Source organism: Phaethon aethereus, assembly GCF_964289735.1.
Source record: "Phaethon aethereus genome assembly, chromosome: 33".
NCBI lineage: Eukaryota > Metazoa > Chordata > Aves > Phaethontiformes > Phaethontidae > Phaethon > Phaethon aethereus.
The window spans coordinates 489,394-491,854 of record NC_138609.1 but is presented as its reverse complement, the minus strand read 5'-3'; the positions used below and the strand labels follow the sequence as shown (position 1 = coordinate 491,854).

Here is a 2,461-nt window from a genome sequence, read left to right as displayed (position 1 = left end):
GCCCGCGTTATAACCCAACAACCGACGCGACCCGCCCGAGCGCCCGTTCCCGCGCCCCGCGCCGGCGCGGGAACGGGCGAGCGCGGCGATTTTTCTCGAGGTTCAACCTCGGTGACGAGCTTGGGGGGGTGGGGAAAAAAAGCCGTTTTGGGGGAAATAAGGCAGGAAAAAATTATCACGAACTGGAGGCGTCTTTGCAATAGAAAAACCCTCATTAAAGCCACTTTTAATTCTCTTTTCTCGGAAGGAAAGCGCACGGAAGAGCACAGTAAGTGCGTTTCCCCCCCCTCCACAACCCCCCCCGCCTTCCGGTTTTCCGCGCCGCGAATAATTCGTTCTTTTGCTGCGCGTTTTTAGGGAAAGAGGAAGAAACGATGGGTAAGTAGTTTAGAAGACGGAGGGAGGGGGAAAAAAGAAAAAAAGAAGGGGTGAGTAATTGGGTACGCGGGTTCGGCGGCGCGTGTGCGCGTACGAAGCCGCACGTCGAGTCGCCGAGCCTCCGGCTACGGAAAGGCGCATCCACGATTCCCAAGAAGGCTGGATAAGTCGGATTCTCCTCCTCTCTCTCTTTTTTTTTCCCCTCCCTTTTTCCACAGCAAACGTGACGCTGGACCCGGACACAGCCCACCCCCGCCTCGTCCTCTCCGAGGACCGGCGGAGCGTGAGGTGGGAGTACGCGCCGCGGGCGCCTGCCGACGGCCCCGCGCGGTTCGACGCCGATCCCTGCGTGCTGGGTCGCGAAGCCTTCGCCGCCGGGCGACACTGCTGGGTGGTGGACGTGGCGGAGGGCCCGTACTGCGCCGTCGGCGTCAGCAGGGAGTCGCTGCGGAGGAAGGGACCCGTCAGCTTCAACCCCGAGGCAGGAATCTGGGCGGTGCAGCAATGGGGGTTTAAGAACCGCGCCCTCACCTCCCCCCCGACCCTCCTGGACCTGCCGCGGGTCCCCAAAAAGATCCGGATCTCCCTGGACTACGAATGGGGAGAGGTGGCGTTCTTCGACGAGGAGAACGAAACGCCCATCTTCGCCTTCCCCCCGGCTTCCTTCGCCGGGGAGCGGCTCCGGCCGTGGTTCTGGGTGGAGCTGGGCTCGCTCGCGCTGCTCCGGTGAGGCTCGCCTTCCTCCTGGCGCGGGAGGAGCGGCGGAAGCGCCTTGCTCCCTCCGGAACCCCCGTCCCCCCTCCGCTGCGCCGGCCGCCGTCGTGCGAAGGACGGGCGGCCCGACCTCTCCCGGCTGCGCTTCCAGCCTGCGGGAACGCCGGACGACGTGCCGGGAGGGGTCGGCTCCCCTTCGGCCGATGGAAGGAGGTGGGCGCCGGGGTGGGCGCCGACGCCGCCCGCGTCGCCCGAGTGGGCGTCCGGCTTCCGCCGGCAGTCGCTTCTCGCCCGCGGATTTCGACGGCTTTGTGCCGCTCCTCCGGCGGACCGAGGAAAATAAGCGCTTCTGCCGGGCGGCATCAAATTGGGACAGGCACGTCCCGCGCTCCGCGTGCCCCTCTCGCCGTCGTCAGCCGCTGAAGAAGCCCCCGCTCGGGAGAAGTCGGACCCCTCCCCTCCGCCCACATTCGTGCCCCGCGCCCTCGGCCGGAGAAGGGACGCGGCAAACCCTCCGCGACCGTCTGCAGAGCTCCCGGGCGCCTCTTCGGCGCCGTCGGCTTCGTGCGCCAGCCTCGCCGCGCGTTTCCTCCCCAGACGCTCCGGCTGCTCGGGGCGTCGCTCCCGCGATGCTTTACGCCGGAGCCGGATGCAGCCGGGTCCTCCGGCGGGACTGAGCTGGACCCAAACCTGGCCGCGGCAGGTGGTCGCGTTCGGCTTAGCCAGAGTCCCGGAGTTTAGCTCGGCCTTCGGGAGGAGGGATAAGCCTGGACTCAAGACCAAGTTGCCCTCCGGTGAAAACTGGGGGGCCAGGCACCCGGACGGCGCCGGCGCGGAGCTCTGCGGCGCGTTGCCGTAAAGCCTCCGGCGGCTCTAAGACACGGAGGGAGCCAAGCCGGCGCTGGAGATCCGCACGGCGCCGGGCGGGAAGGAGGCGGCTGAAGCCGCTCGAGGGGCTGGACGCCGCGGTCTTCACCTCTCGCGACGCCTCGCTGCGCTTTGCCACCGCCGATGAATCCCTCTTTAATCCCCGCTTTTTCTTAGCCACCCCTAAAGCCCAAAATCTTGCCTCTCGCCCCTCGGCGGGATGGCCCCGCCGACAATAAACCGCTTGAGCCTCGCCAAAGAATTTGGTTTCTTTTTCCGGCCCCTCCTGGCCCTCTCGGAGGCGGCGTCCGACCCCGCTTACCCCCCCAAAAATGAGGGACGATTGAGGCGGAGCGCACTGGGGTGGGATGCTCTCATCTCCCACCGCGGAGCACCTCGGGGGCTCAGCCCTGGCCTTCCGGCTTTTTCTTCCTGCGGTTTATGGGGCCAGAAACGGTCATTACGGGGCCAAAACCCGCCTTTGCGGTGGCACCGGGGCAGG

General features: G+C 66.6%; 1 protein-coding gene across 1 annotated transcript; it reads left to right on the top strand.

Annotated features, from left to right (window-relative positions):
* Window positions 1-436: 436 nt before the first annotated feature.
* Window positions 437-1,108, top strand: LOC309414844 (tripartite motif-containing protein 10-like; the record flags this gene model as incomplete). The annotated part of the gene is made up of 1 exon (XM_082012220.1): window positions 437-1,108. A coding segment is annotated over one exon (672 nt), but the record flags the coding sequence as incomplete, so codon positions are not given.
* Between the last annotated feature and the right edge of the window lie 1,353 nt (window positions 1,109-2,461).